We start from the raw sequence: 22,488 nt of genomic DNA on the forward strand, positions 1-22,488 counted from the left end.
TATTTAAAACCATAAATACTAGGATTTGTACTTATTGTGTGTATAAATTAGCAAATATATTTGGTGAAATAGTACTATTTTTTCTAATAAATATCGAAAATTTCTACCAATAAATAGATTTGCTTGCAATGAGATCAAGCTATTTACCAATCTTGAAGCTTTCGTCTCGAATTCTTCGCTTGAAATTATTTATTTCTCAAATTAATAAATTAAGAAGCATCTTTCTCAGAATATTTATTGAATGTATCTATTTCTAGAATATTTATATGTGAGGAATTGTGAAGTTATTCTAATCAGCTAGAGTATTAGCATTAATTTTTCCGTTTGCTTAGCATGATCAACTATGAAATGTCAAAATAGGCATTACACGTTAAGAACTAGGGTCGTCTTTAATTTATTTACTTGGCATGATCAACTATGAAATGTCAATATCGGTATTAACTAATGTCATCAGTGCCCATGAAAAGCACTCATAATGTTTATTTTTCTCTAATTGCATTCTATTAGAATAAGATGATAGTAGTAGAATATGGAGTACAAAATAAGATAAATAGTAGTAAGTGACATAAATATTTTAAAGGATATGGAATTGTCCAGTGTCGTTTCGCAATCAATTCATCGCCTAATATTTTATAGTATTTTTTATTTTAGTGTTATGGGCATAATGTGGACATAGTTTGTTATAAATTGTTATCTTCAAATTTATACGTAGTTAGAGATTATATATAAAAATTGAATGAGTGCATTCATTATTTTACTAATAGGTAAAAATACTAAATACCTATTAAAATTATAGATAAATTTATTTAATTTTTACATAAGATCCTTTAACTTTTCTATGAAATTGAAGACTTTATGGATGATTTATCGTTTTTAGTTCATAGATAATAGTATGTACTCCGCATGCTATGTAAGAATATACGTAAGTTATGTTACATAAGCTACTTCCAACTACTACAATTTATCGCATTTTTAATGGTTGAAAATTAATCAAATATACTAATGCATATATATATATATATATATTAATTCATAGATAAAGTACTTATATTTGGCATCTCTAAATCTTAGTATTTATTAAGAGATTTAGAGTAATAAGGTAATATTCGTTTTTGTTGGAAGATCTGGATTGTTCTGCAAGACAAAGAAGATTGCACAAAATCAGCCAAGATTATACAATATTATGACCGAGAATTAGGGAGATATGATTGAGGAAAATCTTACCTTGTACGGAGTATAGCATTATTCTAGCCTATATATGATGTATCATTTTATTGTGAATAACATAACAAAGATTTACCCTAATTCTACATGGCATCCGAGCAGGTTAGGCTCAGAAAAATCATCATAGCCCTATAAACCCTTTCTCGACCGAAACGGCGAGAAACCAACCCAACCAAAAATGACAGAGAACAAAGAAGATATTGAATCAATTGCTGCCGAGAAAATCAGATCCAGCAAGAGTGTTACCGTAGCCTTCAAGTTGAATGGCTCGAACTACTCACTTTGGGCACGATTAATGAAAGTGGCGATCGGAGGCCGAGGAGTCTACCGACATATCAGCGATGTCCCGACTCCACCGCAACCAGGAGACTAGGGATATACCGATTGGGAGGAGATTGATTTAATCGTCTTCTCGTGGATCATCGACAACATAGAAACCCACCTTATAGCAGATTTCGCACATCATCAGACGGCAAAATCACCGTGGGATACACTCGGAGTAACTTTTGCAAGTTCGGCCGATTCGTATCTCATATACGACCTGCGAGAAAAGGCCAGCCGAATCACACAAGGGGAGTTAAGCTTGGAAGCCTACTAGAGTCGGCTTCATGGACTGTGGATGGACATCGATCGGTGTCCACACAAGACGATCGATTGTTGCGATAAGGGCGTCGCGCAATACCGGAGCATCAAATCGGAGTTACGATTATTCAAATTCCTCACGGGATTGAATGAAAAATACGACTGGGTTAGACGCGAGATACTCAAAGAGGACCCATATCCCTCAGTCGATGAGGCGTATGGATGGGTGAAACGGGAGGCGGCTCGACACAAGATCATGCCACCGGCGTCCGATTTAACCACCAACACCGTCGGAAATGATTCATCATCGGGAGGTGGGTACGGATTTGGAGCAAGGGAGTATCGCCCGTCTCAGCCGCAGAACAAGGGTCAACCACCGCCGCCGCGCCCAGCCGCCAATCGCCGGGGAAACTCTAAACCGGAAAAATCAAAACTTTGGTGTTCCCACTGTGGAATGCACAAACACACGAAGGAGACCTGCTTTCAATTGGTCGGATATCCCGACTGGTGGGGAGAGGAGAAGGCAGCGAAGGCTAAGGTAGCCATCGGAGCCGAAGGAAGAAGGAATCAGTCTAACAGGGGAAGGGAACCGCGAAGCGGCTCAATTTCAAGAACGGAGGCCGGAATCCAGCGGTCTCGAGACCGGCGGTGGCCGGCGCAGCGACAACGGCGGCGGGAAACCAGCCGAGGCAATGGTCGCTTCTCTCAAACTTGACGGCGCGGAGGATGGAGGTAAAGGGTTAGGAAATAAAAAACCTAACCCTGATTCTACCACTATTTCTATTAAGTCCCTATATTTTGATAAATATGACAAAGAACCCCATTCAGATGATATACAGAAATCAGCCCCCAAACTTAGGAGAAATTTCGAACTCAACCCCATTATTTGCAGAAATTCTTTTGCCCCCTTAGCAAATTTATCATGTGCTTTTGAGGCCCGGGATTGTAATGACTTTGATGATACGGGATGGATTTTGTGAAATTTCATGAGACCCCTAAGTCACATATACAAACTGCAAATGGGGGGGTGACACCGGTTGAAGGAGCAGGGACTATAGAATTATTCCCGAATGTGCAGATTTCAAATTGCCTCTATGTTCCGAACTTATCTCAGAAGTTGATGTCGATTAGTCATGTGACTAAGGATTTAAATTGTACTCTACTGATGCAGCCAAATTTCTGCCTATTACAGGATATCCGGACGGGGAAGATTATTGGACGTGGCACTGAACGCCGTGGGCTCTATTTTGTAGATGAGATTTCTCGACAAGATGGTGCGGCGATGCTTGCTCACGGACCCACCACTCAGGAGACTTGGCTCTGGCACCGAAGAATGGGTCACACTTCTCCGGGTTATCTAAAATCTTTATTTCCTAAACTTTTTGTTCCTAAGATTTCTCGTGTGAAGCTTGTGTTTTGGACAAGAGCCACCGTAACTCTTTTAAACCCAATGATACTCGTGTTGACACTGTTTTTTCATTAGTACATTCTGATGTGTGGGGTCCCGCACCTGTTGGAACCAGTTTTGGTTTTAAATATTTTGTGATATTTGTCGATGATTGCAGTAGGGCCACATGGGTATATTTTATGAAACAAAAATCCGAGGTTGTTGAAAAATTCGTTTCTTTCTATAAAATGGTCCAAACCCAATTTCAAGCATCTATTAAAATCTTGCGGTCAGATAACGGGGGGGAATTTGTAAACAATTCTATGGCTCAATTTTTTAGAGATAATGGGTTGATTCACCAGACCTCCTGCCCTCATACACCCGAACAAAATGGGGTAGCCGAACGAAAAAATCGAATAATCCTTGAAATGACCCGAGCCCTCCTTTTTGATTCAAAAGTCCCGCCGACCTTCTGGCCTGAAGCCATAGCCACTTCTGTATACCTTCTTAACCGTCTCCCTACCAAAATACTCAACCAAAAAACACCCCTAGATCACTTAGCTACTATGACCCAAGTTCCCTCAGCTTTATCCATTCCACCAAAAATCTTTGGTTATACTGTCTATGTACACATCCCGAAACACGAAAGAACCAAATTTTCCCCGTGTGCGATTAAGTGTGTGTTCATGGGGTATGGAATTAATTAAAAGGGTTATCGATGCTACGATCCAAAAACCAGACGGGTAATCACCACCATGAATTGCAACTTTCTCGAAACAAAATTCTTTTACCACCTTGGGACTCAGGGGGAGAGTGAAAGACAGGGGGAGACCCAAGAAAACGACTCTCTTCGGTGGTATGTGTTGGGGTTTGTATACTAAAAGATGCTTCGAGCGTACATGCCTTTGTACAGTCAGCTTGTGCATGTATACGAGAAATGCCACGTCCACTTGTTTACCTATTTATGAGAATAAATAATATAATATAACGGTTTATTATTGAAATATAATAAACAAGTCTAAGACTTTTTACTAAGAAGGTCAAGTAGGGAAATTCGATGAATCTCCTCATGAGTTTTCCAGTAGGGGACTTGGCCAGATCTAGTAAGAAGAAAAACGTATTCACAACCTAGATAGGCTTTGGCTACCTATTGGTACGGTTGCGGTGTTTGTGATAATTCTCTCTTACCTAAGAAGAGATTAGTAACACCGGTGTGGTAAAGCACTGAAAGGATCTAATCCGAAATGTATTCTTTATTGCTATCTACTGAAAGAATATATTTCAGAAAGTTTAGTATTTTCTAGTCTATGATATTAATATCAATATTGTTTATTCAATCAAACGCCACTTTGACTTATCAATATGTGAGAGTTTGTACGTAACTCAAGTTCATGATATCTTGGGTGGTAGTAATTGAATAACATGAAGGTATTGGAATATTATTTCATAGATTTCGCGTGCCTAGTGTGGTATGATTAAATCCCTAAGGGGTGATCACCAAGAGGTGTTTGAAAAAGGAATTTATTATTCAGAAAACTGCGCAGTTGGAATTTATTCCACGAATAATAAATAAAGTTTCAAACTAGAAAAACTCTTTGGAGAATTAATTTAATTCTAGTCACATAGCAAACAAAAGAATTAAATTGACGGATCAAGATAATCTTAAACGCGGGAAATATTATAAAATAAATTGGACCCAAGTTATTTGTAATTTGGTGATTTAAGTGGGAGTGCAATATTATTCTTTAGTGGAACAAAATAATATTCCATTGATAATATATTAAATCATGGGTCATTTGATTTAATTAGTAATTTATCTAATGGGTAAGCCCAACACTTAAGTCATTCCATGGATCCCCTTACTAGCCCAATAAGGTCCACTATAAATAATGAATGAAAGGGAAACCCTAGCACACAATCCAAGACAACACAAAACCCTAACCCTAGGAGGCAAATAGGCGCCTCCCTCTTCTCTCTCACTTGGTCTCGATTTTCGTGCCTAGCACGTGGGAGAATTAGGGTTTTGATTATTGTTCTTAATCTATCCTAATTTATAGGATTAGATCTAGACGATTTGGTGTTTGTATTGGGTTTCCCTAGATCCATTCAAAGTTATTTAATTGATAATCTAAGATCCGCCCACACGGATGGAGAATCAAGGACAAGGGAATAGTACGGAAGATTCGTGGTCGATAAACCAAGGATCTCCGGGTGGTGCAGCTAGCAACGTCAATCCAATGATGGATTATGAGGTAACAATCGAATCTACATCGAATATGCATAATTATGTGTTTATTTGATGTTATATCTATAGATCTATGTTTATTGCATGAAATTGGAGTCGAATGCATAATCACCTAAATAGATCCGTTAAGGACCTGTTTGTTTTCCGTGTCTTCCGCTGCGGTAGTCCCAACAGTATGTGCCAAGTCACTTTGATGTGGGACCAACAGAGCAAGTTGGCACTATTCATGAGCCGACCTTATCTACCGAAACGAACCCAACGACGCTTCCGCCGTGTTCCGATGATCCAGCCATTACGGAATCCGAGGTAATTTCTGGCTCACCACTTGAAAGTTCAGCTATTATTTCTGATCCCCCTGAGATAGAGAAAGAGGATACTTCGATTGATCAAGATACTGGGCAGTATATATTTCCCTATAGGAGCACTAGAGGAATTCCTCCAAAAAGATACTCTTCTGAAAAAATAAGCCGGAAAAGCAGATACTTTGTAGCAAAATTCGTCGAGGCCAACATCTCCAAAATGGCTAAGGCGTTTGAAGCTACTTGAGATGTGACAGTACAAGTGTAGTGTGTGTGCAGTGTTGCGATATTCAAATAAGGCAGGTTCCCCAGATCCAGCAAGTCCACTAGATCACTTGGTCTAGGAACTCGTAGGTTGTGCGGAATCCCGGTCGTCGGACACACAAGTACTTCCCCGCTTCAAAAACCCTCAACCACTTTACTAAACCTAGTATAGGGAAGTAGGGATCGATCCCACAGAGAAGGATGCGTAAGACTCGTAATCAAGGATTTGGGAGTATTTTTGGTGTTGGCTGCTGCCACGCATTTTCTTGGGTTGAGGAAAATTAAAATTAACTTGACTTGGGAATATTAGAAAGAAACTTAACCTAACAGCTAGACCTAGGAGATAATTCTATGGTGGGACCACATCTAAGAAAAAGCAGAGTACGACTGGAAAGTGGCAGAATAACTAACTCTCGTACTAACTGACAGTGACATCGTCTTCTACAACCAAATTCGCATAAAACTTCTTGAGAAAACACATAAGCAAATCAAAAACAGGGCTACTAACTTGAAATCAAATCTATGCATAAATAACGAAGAACTTAACAGATCTGCATACCTAGACGAAGTGAAATAGAAAACAAAGGAAATAAAACAAGTCTATCAACTACTGTTTCTTTCACACGCCAAAACCAACTTCAGACGCTAAATCCACTCCGGATCCAAGCGTCCGACACGGATTCCAAACAGAAGAAATTCTCCATCACGTCAGATTTACAAATTTAAGCTCCGAACACTCAATCAACCACAGATCTGTCACCAAATTCCACATCAAACACCTCAATAACGAAATAAGCAGAGATTGACATAGCAATTTAAGAATTACGCTAACAGCAGAGAGATATAAGCAAAATAACTTGAAATTAAACAGCTAAACTCAGATCCATGAGCGATAAGCAGTTAAACATCATCAACATCAAAGTCGACTCCCAAAAGTGAAGTTCGACGGTGGAAACTAGCAAAAAAAACAGCTGAAATTAAAACAATTGTATCTTCGCCCTCACTAGGACGGTGTTACCAAACTCGAGATCATTAGAAAGTACCCCCCCTATCACGATTATCCCCAGAATTTTTCCCAAGTGTGTGTGTAAATGTATGAGCTAAGAAGAGTAAAAACTATATATCATTGCGCTGCATGCTCCTCTCTATTTATAGGCGTTTTAGTGGGTCCAGCGAGGTATTGATAATGACTTTGTTGCCCTCAGCTGTAGACTCCCTTTATCACGCCAATTTCCTCGTAATTCCTGCTCATTTCGTTCCATTCTCCTGCTAGACCATCTCCTCCATAACTTCCTCGATCTAGCCATTTTCTTCACACACCTGGCTTAGGAAACGTGTTAGACCCAGCAAATTATAACATTACTTTGCACATACCGATGCATGAAATTAGCCTTATCAGCGTTCCATGCTGCATTGTATGATGAAGAGATACCTCGAACATTTGAAGAAGCAGTCAAAATCAAACATTGGAGGGAGACAATGCTAGTTGAGATGAAGGCATTAAAAAGGAATGGTACTTGGGAGATCAGTCCGTTGCCCGATGGAAAACATACAGTTGGGTGCCGCTGGGTCTTCACAATTAAACGAAGACCAGATGGAAGCATTGAGCGATACAAAGCTCGACTGGTAGCAAAGGGGTACACTCAAACTCAAGGAATCGACTACTCTGATACATTCTCTCCCGTTGCAAAGATGAACACCGTGAGAGTCCTCCTCTCTATTGCGGCAAATAGGGATTGGCCACTTCATCAGTATGATGTGACCAACGCTTTTCTTCATGGAGAGTTGAAAGATCCCATCTATATGGAAACTCCACCAAGATTCTCAGAAGAGTTTGGGCAAGGGAGAGTGTGCAAATTGAAGAAAACACTGTACGGGCTGAAACAATCTCCAAGGGCCTGGTTCGGAAGATTTACAGAAGTAATGAAGAACACAAAGCAATTCCGACCACATTCTCTTCATCAAACGGGAAGGAGAGAAGATCACGTGTCTGATAATCTATGTAGATGACATGATCATTATCGGGGACAATGTTGAGGAAATACAACTCAAGGAACACCTGGCTACAGATCTTGAGATGAAGAATCTTGGCGATCTCAAATATTTTCTCGGCATTGAAGTACTTAGATCAGGAAAAGAAATCTTTATTAGCCAACAGAAGTATGTTCTTGATCTTCCAGCAGAAACAGGGATGTTAGAGTGCAAGCCAGCAAACACTCCAATCGTTCAGAATCACGGACTCCAACTCATCAAAGGGGCGACCTCCAATATTTATAGTCTACTTTCCCATTTTAGGTCGTAACATTTATAATGTATTTTCTCATTTTAAGTCGGCATACATAAATAATTTTCCTTCTTTAACATATTAATTTATTGGTCAGATATATTTAAAACTCCAATACAATTTTACAACACTTTTCAACTCTCTTTAATACACGTGCCCACAAAATTTAAGTTGAGAATAACAAGATGGGGGAATGATATCTTGTATTTTTATTAGTATTTAATATTTGTCTCTACGCATTGTTTATTCTAATAAACAAGAAAAACATAGACTTCTAGAAATACTAGTTAATGTAGTTAGGTTAAAAATTGTAAGAAATATTAAAGTAGATTTTAATCCTTATCCCATTTACCTAATCAAGGATTCTAACGAATTTATAATCCTACGGACGTACCTAAACCACCAATTGTAATTACACGTGAGTGATTACCACATTATCTTCACTATGATAGTATTATTTCAAATTCACCAATTTTATTAGAAAATTGTTTTTCAAGAATATACTACTGTAAATTTTTGTTTTCTGCAGACTCGAATCAATGCTTGACCCCAACAAGAACTATCAAAATAAATGTCTATATCTTATTTATTGCAAAGAGTAGTGAGCCAAGAAATTAGTCATCTAGAGCTTGGAAAAATAAATAACTAAAAAAAAAGAAAACTTAAGAGATAGAAAAAGCAAAAGTGTTTTGAAAAGCACTATCTTCGAAATCTTAACATAGTAAATGCCAATATTTCAAACTAAACAAAAGTAGTAGTAGTATAGGATGGATTGCTTGTAGATGAAAATTTTACAAAAGCCCATTTCAGTCAAAGGGCCCATCGGAAAGCCCAAAAGAGCATAGGCCACTCGAAAAAACCACTGCCCCCGCCCCCCGCCTGTGTCACCGCCAGCTCCATGTGCGGTCACCGCTCCGTGGCTTTGCTTTCCGTCGCCGCAAATCCGACTCTTTAAAATTGGGCCCCGCTTTTGCTCTAAATTGTGTCGCTGATGCGTCTAGCGGCGGATTTAAAACATATTTTTGGAAGGACATGATTGTGTTCGTTTATATATAAAGAGTTAAGGACATACAACATGAAGTGAAAACAACTTACATAAAAAAACAAAATGTAAAGAATGAAAAATATAATTTAAACTAGAAAATATAGTGTACGTAAAAATACATTTTTTTTAATAAATAAAAGGCTCAAACCGGTGTACATAAAAGTACATTTCATCTCTTAATTTTCGACGGCGCGTGCTTAAGGCATCTATTAAGCATGCTGCAGTGGATGCCATTATCATCCACCTAGACATGCACCAATTGAGAATCGTCAATCTACATCGACGCTTGTCCAAATTGAGCACAAATTCCATGTAACTATCTTCATCCTAAATTCCCCATCTTCACTAAAGCCGATTCCCCTCTCTTTCTCCCTCTATAAAGCTAATGCTATCTTCCAACACTTGTTAAACTAAGCAAAACATCTTTCATTTCACTACAAAGCAACAACAATGTCTAATTTGCCCATTTTCCCTAGAAGCCATCTCCACCATCCATCCACCATGGATATGTGGGATTCCTTCAAAGACTTCCACCACCGCCACGAAGCCATCTTAGCACAACGCCCGCGACTTCATGGCAACACCGCCCCTCCTCTCAGTGGAGTGAGAGTGGAGTGGAGTGAGACCCCGGAAGCTCACGTGCTCAGGGCTGAGCTTCCCGGGCTCAAGAAAGAGGAAGTGAAGGTGAAGGTGAAAGAGGGCAAATTCTTGAAAATTAGTGGAAAGAAGAAAGTGGAGAGGGAAGATAGGCACGAGAATTGGCACCACGTTGAGCGTAGTAAAGGCAAATTTTCTAGGGTTTTCACCCTACCGGAGGATTCGAAAAGCGATAGCGTGAAATCGCATTTTGATAATGCGATTCTCACCATTACGGTTCCTAAGAGGGATGCTAAGAAATCTCTTGTTGTCAAGGACTTTGAAATTAAAGGTTGAGATTGTTTAGGGTTTGTTAATGACTTGTTTCTCGTGTTATTCCTAATAGATTTTTGTATTATGTATTACTATTTTTTTTCTGGTGTTATATGATTGTACCTTGCATAATGGAAATATATCATTATTAATTACTATTGGATCTATAATTTTTTAGATTATTGAGCATAATTTGTATAGCAGTATAGATACCTAATTCACTATTATCAATCCTAAGCAAAATCATTTTAGTTAGTAGTGAATTAATTCTATTACACTTCACAATCATAATAAGTACTCCTTTAATTATTATAGTATATACTTTATTAGTACTAGAGTACTAGCTATAAATTTACAATTTTCAACAACGAAGCTTCCTGATCGATAATGGATAATACTTTATGAATTAAGATTTTAAAGGTAAACCAACTATATTTTGTATCCTACTATTATAATGATATTGTTTTACCTTTGCAATAACTATTTTTATCTCATTTTTAATGGCATTTTTTTTACCTCTACAGTTACAAAACAAATAAGTGCTCCCTCCGTCCCAAAAAACATGCATCTTGGGTTTGACACGAGTTTTAATGTAAAATTGTTAAAGTAAGAGAGATATAGAAATAAGAAGTAATTAAAGTATTTTTAGTGGAGAATGAGTCATACCTCATTAGAAAGAAAATATTTTCCAAAATTAAAAAATACATATTCTCGTGGGACGGAGGGAGTATTTTAGTAATTGACCAAATGTGGAATGATCACGAAAACATGTCGCCGCTGCCATCCAACGTGCAACACCGGAAGCATGACGTACACGCACGACTTGTACCGAGCTTCTTCTAGGACAAGGACGTGATGGTCCTTTTTGCCGGCTGGCTGGGGCGCTGGGCTCCGGCTGCCTCGGCATGTACATAATAGCGCTCGCTGCGTACAGAGTGCTGGCGGCGGTGGAGGAAGATGACTACTAGATTTGGATGTACTTTCATTTGAAATATTTCTTTTTTAAGTTTAATTTTCTTGATTAGTTCGTAGTAGTGCGTCGATTAGTGTTTCGTGGATTAATTTTTGTTAATTAGAATTAAAAAGATTTAATTGCTTGCCTCCCTTTACACATGCATGGCGATTAAATTGCCAATCCAAACTTTGCAAATCAAGAGTTCTAATATTTTTGCATCAATGTGAGATCATCATCAAAATAAAGCTCATTAATTTGTATGTTTGATTGATTTGGAAACCCTTAATTTATTATGAACGTCATTTGCAAAAGATTTGAATTTTGATCATGTATTATACATATTTCAACTTTGCAATTACAAAAATATTGTACCCTTATACTTTATTATGTATGAGCACAAACATTTTTGTTCATAAAATTCTATCACTAGATGAGTTATCACCCCGACCTTAAATCACTAATGATAGTCGGTTATCTCCGACAAACTTAAAAACATCTTTTATAAAAGCTTGAACTTTGACATTATACACTACAAAAGAGTTGCTGTTTACGATGGACAAATCCATCACGAATTATAAAAAATTTGTGGGTAAACAGTGTTACCAACAGATTACAGACGTTGGTAATTAAGTTGTCGCTAAATAATTTTGTCAATAGATTATGCCAACGAAGGATTATTCGCTCTTACCCACAAAATCGATTTTCTCTTATTAACACTGAAGTGAAAAATCTAGGTGATACGACATTTCCAGCTCGTCAATTTTTAATTTTTATAGTACTACTCTTTATCTCACCCCGTGACTACGTTTCCATTGCGACATAACCAAAGTGCATTTGACAAAGAAAACAATTCTTACAATTAAAAGAAAAGGAAGAAAGAATACGCACACTGGCTAACTGGCCTAGGCCAATCCGAAGGGTCCTTGATTTTAACTCCTCAAAAAAATCTTTTTAAATAGAATCTTTAAAAATTCCAAAATATTATTACTATCATCTTCATTTTCCTACATATACTATTATTCTAAACGCACATATTTTCCCAAGTATCAAAAAAGAAATGGCAAATGACAGTGGAAACATGTCGATGCCGATGCCGATGCCGTCACCGTACAACAACCAAAGCATCATGTACATGCCCATGATGCAGATGAGCTTCTTCTGGGGCAAAGACGTGGAGGTCCTTTTCTCCGGCTGGCCGGGCTCCGGCCGCCTCGGAATGTACATTCTAGCCCTGGCCGTGGTGTTCCTGTTGGCGGTCGCCGCCGAGGTTTTCTCCGTGCCTCCGAATTTCAAGCCACGGGGCGTCCGCCCGGCCGCCGCAGCGGCCGTACTCGCGGCCGTGTACGGCGTTCGGATGACTCTAGCTTACTTTGTTATGCTCGCCGTCATGTCATTCAACGTCGGAGTTTTAGTGGTGGCGGTGGCCGGCCACGTCGCCGGCAGTTTCGCCGTTAAATACAGAGCGCTAGCAGCGGTGGCGCGTGCGGTGGACGGCCCCTGATTTATTTGTGGAAAATGGCCGGCTTCGGTTTGTATTATCTTTTAATTTATTTTAAGAATAATTCTCATTCTCGTGTCAATTTTTAATTTATTGTTTTGGTCACAATTTAAATTTAAATGTATTTAATGTGACTATCTACGTGAAAGGATCAAATAAATTTTTATGATAAATGATAGTTATCTAAATATCAACCTCGTTATATAAATATTGATTGACGATTAATCAAGATTTCTCGATCGTAAATTTTTGTCTGTTCAATACAATTAGTCTTCAATCATTTTTTTTATCTGTGTCTTTCTTTTATTTTGAGAATTTTCTATTAAAAATTGTATAGATTATACTTCCTCTGTCTCCTCGTTAATTGTCCACTTTTACTCTTTACAATAAATGATATGTAAGTATCACATTCCACTAATTCATTTCACTCACATTTTATTATAAAACTAATTATTTAAAAGTAAAACTCATATAGTCATATTCCACTAACTTTTCTAACCCACTTTTCATTATATTTGTTAGACGTCTGTCGGAATCAAAATAGACAATTATTACGGAACATAGTGCGTACTATTTTTCATGAGAGGGGATAGTATTAATTAATTAGGAATGTAATCATATGCAAATTTTAAATGTTGTACAAACTCCAAACTATGATCTGTACCGTTAAAAATTGTCAACAAATTATAAAATTTTAGCAACAGAAAATATCAACACAGTGTCAACGGTTGACACCGTGTTGACATTGTGTGGATATTGTGTTAACATCAAAATCTTGAAATTTTACACTGTATTGACATTGTGTTGAAGTTGTATTGACGCTGTGTTGAAATTTTATGAGTTTGCATTTTATCACTACCCTAACTAATTACTTCATGTTTGATCTACCTATGTATGAATATAGTGCGAATAATGAAATAGAAATATCATTTCATGATAGATTATTGAAGATCGTAATATATTGGGGAGTTTAGCCTAGAATATTTTGTGGAGAATATTTGTGTCGTTTTCATGAAGAAATCATTTTTATCTTGTTAGAATAAAATTTATCTGATGAGATTGGGAGTGGCGATTGAAAGTTGGATTTTCTAGTGATGCTATTTGCCAGTGTTTTTATTATGCCATTTCGTTTTCATCTCTACATCTTAACATAGTTTTAATTTATTTAAACTATGAGGAATATTTGTGCATTTGATAAATTATCACTTTTTTTGTTTTGTTTTTTGAGTTACGACTCACATACGCCACACTCACATAGTCACATGCATTGTGTGTGTGGCTTGAACAGTGGCCGATATAGAAAAAAATATTAATACTCTTTTTGTTCCTAGTTAATTGAGACACTTTTTTTACATAAAAATTAAGAAATAATGTGTGGATAGTGAATAAATTAAGATAAATGTAAAAAGAATAAAGTAAGATAAAGTTACTTTTTCTCAAAAATAAATATGATTGAATTATATTATAACATTCCAAACAGAAAAACAACTCAACTAACAAGGAACGGAGGAAGGAATACTATATTAATAGAGATTCTGCTAAGAGCATCTCCAACGGCGGACGTCCGGTTGGACATCCGCGACGGGTGACCGGGACGTCCGCCATTGGAACAAAATAAGTCGGACACGGACGTCCCGTGAGGACATCGGACGTCCTCGGATATCCTGGCGACGGGCGGGCGGACGTCCGCCGAGGACATCCGAGTTTAATTTTATTTTATTTTTTATTTTTTTTAAAAAAAAACTCTACATATACGACTCCTTAAATTTCATTTCATTCGCATCACTTGTGCTAACAAGATTCTCTCTCTAAATCTCTATTTTCAATTATATCTAAAATGGCTAGTAGTCGTGCGGGTGGTAGTGGTGGGGGCGCTAGTGACAGTGATAGCGAGGATGAATTGGAGGTCACTGTGGAAGGGGAGATAGATCGACTGCTACAGTAGAGGGCCCAGCGGCGGTACCTCGGCCGATCCGTCGTCGAACTACAATACCCCATGACCACATTGCTGCACATATTCGATTGTATCAGGACTACTTCGCTCCGTAGCCGTGTTTTGGGGATACCTTATTCCGGCGGCGTTTTAGGATGCATCGTCCGCTGTTTATGCATATTGTGGGTGCTTTAGAGAGAAGATACATGTATTTCAGTATTAGGGAGGATGCGGTTGGCAAACCCGGTCTCACGCCCTTACAGAAGTGCACTGTTGCAATCAGGCAACTGGCGTACGGAGGCGCGGCCGACATGTTCGACGAGTACCTTCACATTGGCGAGTCGACAGCCGTCGAGTGCCTGCAGAATTTTTGCGCGGGCGTTAGAGCGATATTCGGGGAGGTTTATCTTTGGAGTCCGAGCCCCGAAGACTGCCAGAGGCTGATAGATATGCATGGGTATGTGCACGGGTTCCCTGGGATGTTGGGCAGCATAGAATGTATGCATTAGGAGTGGAAGAACTGTCTCACCGCCTTGAAGGGGATGCACACTATCGGCTTCAAAGCCAAGCATCCCACGATGATCCTTGAAGTTGTAGCTGACTACCGGCTGTGGATATGGCATGCTTATTTTGGAGTCACCGGGTCGAACAACGATATCAACGTTCTCCAGTCGTCGCCCCTGTTCAACGATCAGTGCAATGGCGTTGGTCCCGCCATCAGTTTCGTCGCCAACGGCAACCAGCACAATATGGGATATTATTTGGCGGATGGGAGATACCCAAACTGGCCCGTCTTTGTGAAGACGATCAAGCATCCGCTCGGACAAAAGAAGACATACTTTGCGAGCCGTCAGGAGGCAGCGCAAGGATGTGGAGCAGGCATTTGGTGTGCTCCATAGTCGATGGGCGGTAGTGAAGGGTCTTCACGGCAGTGGTATATTCCCAACATTCGAGATGTCATGTGCGCATGTATCATAATGCACAACATGATTGTAGAAAAGGAAGCTGCGGAACTGACTCAGTGGACCAATAAAAATGATACGGGTGCCGGTCCAAGCCACGACGTGGCCACCGCGAATGTAAATATGGGGGTACCTCATGGAGAGGTCGAGCGGATGCGCGCATTTACCGACATGCGGCAAACAGATGCCCATGTTCGACTTCAGCACGATATCATCGAAGAGGTTTGGACGCGAAGGGGTGGACGTTGATGTGGTTAATTTTTTTTTTAATCATGTATGTTTTTTTTTAATGAAGTTGTTAATTTTTTCCGTTCGTATTCGTGTCGAAATTTTATTTCCGTAAACGTTAATTGCTTTATTTGTGAATTTGTGAATTTTTTTTATTGCGGGAAGTCCGCATGGGAAGGGCGGATTGTGCAGGGGAAGTCCTAGTGACGTGACAGTGGAATGAGAAGTCCTAGTGACGTGGCAGGAGGTGTTTTTGGAAAGTCCTAGTGGATGTTCGAATGGAACATCCGTGCACTGGAGATGCTCTAACTCATGGAGTATTTTTCTTACATGCAAAATATGTATTGAACGATGTACTATCAAATTTGCAGTCTTCTTATTCAAAATCTCTCTTCTTCTTCCTAAACTTTTTCTTCATTCATCTTTTTTGGTATAGTCTTTTTCCTTTACTCACTAATCTATTATCCAACTTCAAACATTTTAGTCTTCGATTGATTATCTTGATAAGGGCTAAAGACATATTCTGATAATTACCAATAATTTCAAAAATAGAAAAGAATACATATATGGGCTTAAAAGCCTCTCCCTCTCTTTAATGCATTTGCTTTTGTACTCTGCGGTTTTTTTGTCATTTTCTATAAGTTCAATTAAATTATCTACTCCATATTTTTGCTAGGCATTGAGTGGGGGTGAACTAAAGGTGCAAGAAAATAGTTTCATGCTGCTTTTATTTAAAGAGTGAACTACATAAATGGTATTTGATCTTTCACTTTCGCACGTGAATGGTACTTGATCTTTATTTTATATCGTTTTTGGTACCTATAAATCACATTTTTGGTACCTGATGCAATTTTCTTCCCAAAATGTCATTTAAACAAATATATTTTCCCATTTATGTCATAGAGGGTATTTTGGGCATACATAAAATTAGTATCAAAAGTGATATTATAATATCTTCTTTCATTCTCCTCATTCTCTATGATATTATTATTAATCAATATTAATAATATTATTTTGATGTTATAAACTAATAATTATTTTATTTTTAATATCATTCAAATATACTTAAATATACTTATAGTTATAATTATATTTAATTATTATAATAATATTATTATTATGTTACTAAAAACTGATAGTAATTAATAAATAATTATAATATAATTATATAAATTATGAATCAAATAGTAATAATATATATATATATATCAGTATAGCTTTAATAAAAAATTTAACCTTAAATTAGTAACTAATCAATATAGCTTTAATAAAAACTTAACATTGTAAATTGTAATGATATAAAAAATTGAATATTTTTAGTTAGGTGTTTCAACCTTAAAATGAGTATAAAATAATTTCATAAAAAATATTCAATTAATTTAATTACTTTAAATAATTAATTTAATTAAATATTTAATTTTTTATTTATATTATGAATGCAATTAGATGTATGTACGAAACACTAAAAAGAAAGAAGAAAAGAAGAAAAAAGAAGGAAGGAGAAACATAAACTAAGGAGAAAAAAGAAAAAAGAAAGGAAGATAAAATACTAAAAAGAGAAACTAAATAAGAAAAAGAGAAATAAGAAAGGAAGAAAAAATAATCACATATTTGGTACTATTTAATTGAAATTTTCAAAAATATCCTCCATGAAAAAAAAATCACATATTTGGTACCTAGGATTATTTTTATCACTGAGTACTAAAAACGATATAAAATAAAGATCATGTATCATTTATGTGTGAAACTGCAATATAATGTATATCTACGTAGTTCACTCTTATTTAAATAAAGTACTTTATTTAGTAATAAAGATGGAGAATGTGGATAACATTCTCATTCACAATCTTATGGTGATAAATTAGGCCTACAAACAAACAAAAATATTTTCAGCCCAATTAAAATAAAATTGACCCATGTTTGAGATTGAGCCCAACATGTCAAAAAGTATTTCAAATATGATTAGTTTAAGGCATACAAGTAGATTTATCCACTTAGATTATGAATCATATTAGAGTATTTCTCTTTTTGCCGACGTTAATAAACTTATAAACCTTATTTTCCTTTTCTTATTTCGCAAAAATTATACTACTATTATTTTACCCATTGTTATATGCATTTAAAGAATGATTTGTTCCAACACTAGATAGGTGTAATTGTCATGTCGTGGAATGAATATTATGGTAGAATTTTTATTTTTGCATAAATGCATATAAACTTGTTCAATTATACTTCCTAAAGTATGAACTTAACTCTAACAAAATTTAATTTATCATATCTATTGTTTCTCTTTATATTTACGTTTTTACTTCAATCCATTTTTGTATAGGTTTATAATAATCATAACTAAATAATAGCAGTGGTATTTCTTAATTTCCTTTCTGAAACGACGGTTTTTATTTGTGGACAACGATTATAACAATCGAAATCCAAAGACCTAGACGGCTAGAAGTAATTTAATGGAAGATATAGAACAATTCAATTCCAATATTAAAAAATCATGGAATTTCCAACATTTGGATGTATAACCAAAGTCTTCATGTTGCTTTCATATATTTTGGAAATACTATTGACCCTTAAAAACGTCGAAGATTAGGCTTCCCGAGTTAAATTGTAAGTTATGCAACATGCTTTAAAAATTATTCAATTTTTGTTTGCAATGTAAATAAAATTATATTTTTAACCTTAGTTTGTTCCTTTTGTACTTCATTACATACCTAATTTGAACTTGACCTCGAAAGCCGATTTTTAATTCTTGTCAAAATCGGAGTACCTGTTAAACTTATTAATATTAATATAGTTATCTAAGCAAAAACTGAATCAAACTTTATCTCTTTGAAAGGATAAAAACAAAGATAATATTATGACCTTTTCTCTTTTGGAAATAGAGATAGCCACAAAAGAGTCAATTTTACCAATACCTTCAATAAGAAAAATAATTAAAAAAATTTACCAAAAGAATCAAACTTTTATTAATATTACTATATTATTTCTTGTTTAGGAAGAGAAAAAAATAGTGTAAACTCAATAATAATAATCTTTGATATCATAATTATCATTCATATTTGAAGTTTTCAATTAGTAACAGAAAAACACAGCTAGAGAGTGGAGTAACAACCAAAACCAGACTCCAGCTCACCGGTCATACTCCACCGCCAATCTCGCCGGCGGCAAGCAACCACCACAAAATAAACCTACAAAATATCACCTATTAATTCAGATTTTTAAATTTTATTTCAACCACTTTATTTCCCTTTCATCATCATCATCTACTTCACTGCTGAATTTCACCTACTACTGCTGCTAACCCTAACCCCCAAATTCCGCCGCGATAATTGAAGATTCAGTAAGTCCAATCTCGAGGCAGCCTAAGTTGTTGATTCATGGCAGGCTGCGCCGCGAGAATTCTTCTCTGTTGAGCCATCATCAGATTTTTCCTGTGCTTCAATGCGGCGTCTGTCAAAATCGAATCAAATGAAGAAATTAGATCTTGCGTAAACTGAGCTCTGGAGAGATTGTGATACATAAAAGGAAACGAAAAAATTACCGAGATCGAAATTCGAAGATCCGTAATCACTTGCGTTGCGGTGGAGCTGGGCATCAATGGCGTCCACGTTGATGTTCAACGCGTGGAACACTTTTTCTGGCACCAAAACATTTGTAGGAACTGCAATCCAAAAATACAGCCGAAGAATCAGAAAATGTTCAAACAGGAAAAAAAATCGGGAGGTGAAAATTCCAAAATCCCCAAATTACCTGATTTCTTGCGATTTTCAGCAGGGAGTGAACCGAATCTCTGAGGCAGGAAAACGCCGGTTCCCGTCCGTTCCTTCTTTAGACCGGGTTCGGCGCGGTAAGCCGGCCGCATACCAGAACCGGTTTGCTGCAAACCCGGCCAAGTCGCCATGGGCGTAACTTGAGTCCTTCCATCTCCGACATTTCCCCTTCCGTTCCGAAGCTGAAACTCGCCAATTCCGCTCATGTATTCTTCACTCTTCTTCATCTGCTTAAAACATTAAAATCAGAAACCAAAAAAAAATGAATCTCTGGAAATAAACAGAGGCTTAAAAGTTGCCGCGCAGACCTTGGGTGCTTGGAGTAGCTGAGAGGAGAGATAAGGTTGGGATCCAGCTTTATTCGGGTAGAAGAAACCAGAGGCGGAATTGGGGAAAATCTGAGGGGCAGGGGTGGCGGCGGTGCGGGGTTTGACCTGCGCAGGGAAGTGCTTGGACGAGTAAAACGCCGCCGTTTCCTCAACCATCCGCATCCTCGCCACCTCCTCCGCAGCCGCGTGGAGGAAATCCTGGCGCATGTAGTCCTCCGCTTCCGGAGGCGAGCAGAAGCCGTGCACCGAGTTCGGGCTGACAGCCGGGCTGGGCTTGCACCCGCACAGAGTCGATTGCGGCGAACCACACACCTTCCACCCCTAAAAATTTCACGATTCAAAATCAAAAAAAAATCAAAGCAAGTAAAAGAGTTAAATTAAAGCATACCTTTGAAGCATAGTCGGTGAGTAGCGAAGACTGAGAAAGCTTCCGAGTCAAGTGGGAGAGGAGTAAGTCGTCGTCCTCGCTCTCTGTCTCCGTGACCAACTCGGCGGGTGAACTCAGATCCGAGTTGAAACCGCCAAATCCGTAGGGGAAATCGTCGAGCCTCGCGGTTTTGAGGCGGTCGGGTTTGAAGTCGGTGAGAAGGTCGTCGTCGGTGAGAATCTCCGACGGAAGCCAGAATCCCAATTCGTCCAATTCTCGCGCCATTTTTTTTCACAAAAAAGAGAGAAAAGAAAGAAGCAAACTATCCTGTCTCTTTCTCTCTGTGGCTTCGCGTGTGAGTGTGTGTGTATATATATCGATTATGGAAGGGTGGAAAATATCAAAGGCGGGGATTACGGAAGAGAGAGAGAGGGAGAGATACAGGGGATTATTATGAATTGCATTGCTGCCTCATGAAGGTTTAATTATAGCGACCACTAAAATGGTGGGAAATAGCCCTGTGGGCCCAGCACACAAGAGAGAGAGTGATGGATGGTCGTTTAAGGAGAGAGAATTTTCAGATTGCTGGGAAGTTGGAAGCGGGTGGAATAATAAATTGGTTTCTAAGTTTTTTTTTTTTTCATAAAATCGTGGAATAAATTAACATCTTGATTAAATACTATTTTAAGTCACTTTCTATTTTCTTAAAATTTGTGTCAAGTCAAAGTATGTAAAATTATGTGAGGCGGAGGAAGTACTTAAATAAAATTTGTCTATTTTTAAAGGGCATTCCAAAATGCCAAATTTAATCTATTTTTAACGAATGGAGGGATGGCTCAAATTGTATTACTCCCTCTGTTTTATTATATTTGAGTCATTTTTTTATTTCGAAAAGTTTCTTCATAGTTGAGTCATTTCATTATATAGTAACTTTTTTTTCTTTCTTACTTCACTCTCTCTTATTTTATTCTCTCTACTTTATTCACTATATACTTTATTCTCTCTATCTTTTTCTCTCTCTTACTTTTTTATCTATTTATTTAACATATTCAACATCTCTTTCTTAGATTCCGAACCCAAAAATTCTGCCTGAACTATAGTGAAACGGAGGGAGTAATACTTAGCAGTACTTCCTTATACTCCCAGTTCATTAATCTAATATTCTTTATGTCCCAAAGTAGTTTAGCCATATTTCATTTGAGTTGTAGTTTAATTATTTTCAAAAAATATATTTTTTTTATAATAAGTAATATTTACGGTCTCTTTGTCTTTTTTATTTTATTATTTTTAATTTTATTTTCCCTATTTTAATTTTTATCACATCAATTCATTAAATCTCGTATCTAAAAAATAAAAATAAAAAAAAACTGTAACTATCATGATATAAATGAAGTACAGTAAATATTTGGCGATTTTTATTTATAGAAGTTTATGAAGAATGGAATTATTTGGATGGAATTTTGGGATGGAAAATTTGATGGAAATGAGTGGAAAAGAAGAGGGGCGTGGTGGGGTCAGGTCTGACACCACCTCACGCGGTTTGCATGTGAACCAGTTGTGGGCCTGCCTAATGACTATAATTGGGGGTTAATTATTAATTAATTCAGTTTTTGATAGAGATTAAGGGAAATGTTTTCTGCAGAGCTGGCGACGACGTGCGCCTTTTTGTTGGCGAAGTGATGTAGTGCTGGAACAAAACTAGTCGACGTATTTACTATAAGTTGGGTATACTATTTTTAAAACATTATATGTTTTGAGTTTTCTAAAGTCGACGTATTAATTAATTAAGTTTTTGATAGAGATTAGTGGACTTTTTGTGGATTGTGTGAGTTGTGAAGAGGCTGTAAAATTGTAACTTAATTATGAGATTCATCGAAATGGATTCGTGGATATCCGCACTAGACCCGATATCTCTTGTGGTGGTCGTTGGACGAGACGAAAGGAGAACTGGAATCAATGAGTATCATCGCGGCTAAAAGAGAGGTGAAGTTAGTGGGTATCGTCACGTCATCGGATAAGTAGGGTAAATTTAGTTGTTGGACTGAATAAGAGGGGTACCATAAAATGAAAGTAAACTCACAAGCCCTAAATTGAATTAATTGGGTAATTCATTTTTAATTAGATATTAGTATACGATATAGTTGACCGAGTTCACTACACAAAATGGAATAATAAAATTGAACCTAAATCAAACATAAGTA

General features: G+C 37.3%; 4 protein-coding genes and 1 long non-coding RNA gene across 6 annotated transcripts; 4 read left to right on the forward strand and 1 right to left on the reverse strand.

Annotated features, from left to right (window-relative positions):
• The first annotated feature begins 2,406 nt into the window (after positions 1–2,406).
• Positions 2,407–3,195, forward strand: LOC125219212. The gene is made up of 2 exons (XR_007176090.1): positions 2,407–2,538; positions 2,999–3,195. It is a non-coding gene; the product is annotated as an uncharacterized LOC125219212 (long non-coding RNA).
• A 6,526-nt stretch (positions 3,196–9,721) lies between these two features.
• Positions 9,722–10,394, forward strand: LOC125223852 (18.1 kDa class I heat shock protein-like). Its single transcript, XM_048127153.1, has one exon. The coding sequence runs from the start codon at positions 9,781–9,783 to the stop codon at positions 10,261–10,263; it is 483 nt and encodes a 160-aa protein (XP_047983110.1). The 5' UTR covers positions 9,722–9,780; the 3' UTR covers positions 10,264–10,394.
• Positions 10,395–12,202: 1,808 nt separating this feature from the next.
• LOC125185166 (copper transporter 2-like) lies at positions 12,203–12,762 on the forward strand. The gene has a single exon (XM_048081662.1). It carries the CDS (start codon positions 12,252–12,254, stop codon positions 12,693–12,695), a length of 444 nt encoding a protein of 147 aa, XP_047937619.1. The 5' UTR covers positions 12,203–12,251; the 3' UTR covers positions 12,696–12,762.
• Positions 12,763–14,831: 2,069 nt separating this feature from the next.
• On the forward strand, positions 14,832–15,836 carry LOC125221381. Its single transcript, XM_048123498.1, has 3 exons — positions 14,832–15,123; positions 15,262–15,504; positions 15,622–15,836. Exons 1-3 carry the CDS (start codon positions 14,832–14,834, stop codon positions 15,834–15,836), a joined length of 750 nt encoding a protein of 249 aa, XP_047979455.1.
• Positions 15,837–18,834: 2,998 nt separating this feature from the next.
• On the reverse strand, positions 18,835–20,744 carry LOC125185115. 2 transcript variants are annotated; one of them, XM_048081601.1, is made up of 5 exons: positions 20,309–20,744; positions 19,900–20,232; positions 19,572–19,818; positions 19,363–19,482; positions 18,835–19,271 (listed from the first exon to the last, which is right to left on the reverse strand). In XM_048081601.1, exons 1-5 carry the CDS (start codon positions 20,570–20,572, stop codon positions 19,159–19,161), a joined length of 1,077 nt encoding a protein of 358 aa, XP_047937558.1. In that variant the 5' UTR covers positions 20,573–20,744; the 3' UTR covers positions 18,835–19,158. The 2 variants fall into 2 exon arrangements, with proteins under 2 accessions (XP_047937558.1, XP_047937557.1); XM_048081600.1 differs by having other exon boundaries at positions 19,900–20,241; positions 20,309–20,743.
• Positions 20,745–22,488: the final 1,744 nt, after the last annotated feature.

Source organism: Salvia hispanica, chromosome 4 (genome assembly GCF_023119035.1).
Source record: "Salvia hispanica cultivar TCC Black 2014 chromosome 4, UniMelb_Shisp_WGS_1.0, whole genome shotgun sequence".
NCBI classification, from domain to species: Eukaryota; Viridiplantae; Streptophyta; class Magnoliopsida; order Lamiales; family Lamiaceae; genus Salvia; species Salvia hispanica.

Coding starts and splice junctions, on each gene's coding strand:
- LOC125223852 (XM_048127153.1), top strand. CDS start 9,781: ATGTCTAATTTGCCCATTTTCCCTAGAAGCCATCTCCACCATCCATCC.
- LOC125185166 (XM_048081662.1), top strand. CDS start 12,252: ATGGCAAATGACAGTGGAAACATGTCGATGCCGATGCCGATGCCGTCA.
- LOC125221381 (XM_048123498.1), top strand. CDS start 14,832: ATGTATTTCAGTATTAGGGAGGATGCGGTTGGCAAACCCGGTCTCACG. Junction 15,124..15,261: donor GATGTTGGGCAGCATAGAAT/GTATGCATTAGG, acceptor CTTATTTTGGAG/TCACCGGGTCGAACAACGAT. Junction 15,505..15,621: donor AGCGCAAGGATGTGGAGCAG/GCATTTGGTGTG, acceptor ACATGATTGTAG/AAAAGGAAGCTGCGGAACTG.
- LOC125185115 (XM_048081600.1), bottom strand. CDS start 20,572: ATGGCGCGAGAATTGGACGAATTGGGATTCTGGCTTCCGTCGGAGATT. Junction 20,242..20,308: donor TCACCGACTATGCTTCAAAG/GTATGCTTTAAT, acceptor TGAAATTTTTAG/GGGTGGAAGGTGTGTGGTTC. Junction 19,819..19,899: donor AGCTACTCCAAGCACCCAAG/GTCTGCGCGGCA, acceptor TGTTTTAAGCAG/ATGAAGAAGAGTGAAGAATA.